At 35.6% G+C, this 1,901-nt stretch overlaps 1 protein-coding gene across 1 annotated transcript; it reads right to left on the reverse strand.

The window, feature by feature from the left end:
• Positions 1-176: 176 nt before the first annotated feature.
• On the reverse strand, positions 177-1,563 carry LOC109589451 (kelch domain-containing protein 4-like). The gene is made up of 4 exons (XM_020005536.1): positions 1,468-1,563; positions 858-1,404; positions 475-769; positions 177-423 (listed from the first exon to the last, which is right to left on the reverse strand). Exons 2-4 carry the CDS (start codon positions 874-876, stop codon positions 177-179), a joined length of 561 nt encoding a protein of 186 aa, XP_019861095.1. The 5' UTR covers positions 877-1,404; positions 1,468-1,563.
• Positions 1,564-1,901: the final 338 nt, after the last annotated feature.

Genomic DNA, 1,901 nt, shown 5'->3' on the forward strand with positions numbered 1-1,901 from the left:
AGCGATTATACGCATACGCAATGGCACATGGCCACAAATTTGCCAAAACGAAACTCGCCAATCACCAAAATTTAGCAATTCAGCAAATTTTAGCCCCTCCAAAATTTCCTGCTATACAGAATCTGCCATAGAGCACTGCCACCAATGCTATATATATTATATAAAATGTATGTGCTCTAACCTGTTGAGAGTTTATAGAAATGGACCTCATTGCATCGTTGCCGACTAGAACGAAATTTACTGTACTGGGTACCAGGTTGGTTGGGTGTATTATTGGAAGATGGTCCCAATCCTCCAATTACTACAAGATAGTCCTCACCGTTCACTTTTATTGCTATCATGTCACAGAGGTGCTTCATCATAGGACCATGATGAGATGTAGTAGGAGAGAGTTCCTTCCAGTTGAAGGTATCAACATTAAAACTGTATAAATATTATGTAACAATTACACATACCATAAACTATTATGTTTACCTGTATAAACTATTATGATAACAGTAATCATGATTACAATAGCCTCCGAAATAAAATATTTCCCTTTCAATGGCAGCAGCTGCATAGCCCCTAACACCCAGTGGAGCGTTACCAGTGGTGGGTTTTTGCTCCCACCTACCAGTCCTTACATGACACACCTCCATCACAGAACACATTGATTTCTTCTTTTCATTATTATGTACTTTAGGGAGACCAGGCTGGACCCCACCACACATGTACAGGTAGTCTCCTACCCGTACAGTGGAGTGTCTGCTCCTCTCCGCTGGTTGATAGTCTATAGATAACAAGAGGTAACAGTAACTGAATGCTACACTAATAGTAACAACACACGAGTCACAATCAAGTATAAACAAAATATTGACCTGGTGCTTTGGCTGCCATTTTGTTTGGAGGTAACGCCCTTCTATGATCACTATAATTTGTTACATCATAGATCTAATCATCATCAAAATGTATAATCAGGGATAATCAAGAGTACATAAATTATGTATTCTACTACTCTTGGTACAATGCATTTACTATTATTTGAGTTTTAAGTCAATGAGAAATGAATTGCATGTAATTATTATACATGCATTAATTAACTGCATTCTAATTATGATACATGGATCTATAAAAACATGCAAATCAACAATTAATTCATTATTATTGTTGTTGTTATTATCATTATTATAATATTGTTCCTTCAGTGTCTTTATGTAGTATAATATCAACAGCAAGTACAGCCATTGTGGTAGACCTGATCACATCTCTACCCATTACATTCCTATCATTGGTTCCTCTGAACTGTATGTGACCATTAAGCAGTCTGTATCCACAATACTCAAGTACTGGACGAAGAGCAGGATCAGCCCATGCTCCTTTATCACAGAAACTGTGGAGACAGAACCCATCTGGAGTGCATTTAAACTGTATACATGTATTGAGGAATAGAGTAATAGAGTATTATTAGTTATTATTAGTATGCTCTACTTGTCTTAGTAGCTCTTGTCTTTGTCTTGATGATAGAGCTACTGCTTTAGTTAACATATCAACATTGAAACCTGCCATAAAAGTAGTTAATGAGATTTGACTGTAATAATGAATACTATGACTGAATCAGCTCAAAATATTCTGCAATGAGGACATCAGTATGTACCCATTGCATCAGAAAATGCAATATAAATTAGGGTTATAATTTCGGAGTCATTTTTTGGAAATAAGCAATATTCAGAAATTGACCTATGCATAGCTCGAAAATTTCAGTCGGAATCAGCTCAAACTTTCTACACAGCATAAGTACATCAATATGTATCAGAAAATGTAATATAAATTGTGATTTAGGAGCCATTTCATCAAAAAAGCATGGGTTATGCATGAATTTTTTTCAGAAATTGGCCTATTTTCTAAAATAGTCATAACTTAAA

The sequence above is a fragment of the Amphimedon queenslandica genome, unplaced genomic scaffold (assembly GCF_000090795.2).
Source record: "Amphimedon queenslandica unplaced genomic scaffold, v1.1 AMPQUscaffold_11305, whole genome shotgun sequence".
NCBI lineage: Eukaryota > Metazoa > Porifera > Demospongiae > Haplosclerida > Niphatidae > Amphimedon > Amphimedon queenslandica.

Coding starts and splice junctions, on each gene's coding strand:
- LOC109589451 (XM_020005536.1), bottom strand. Junction 424..474: donor TATCATAATAGTTTATACAG/GTAAACATAATA, acceptor ATATTTATACAG/TTTTAATGTTGATACCTTCA.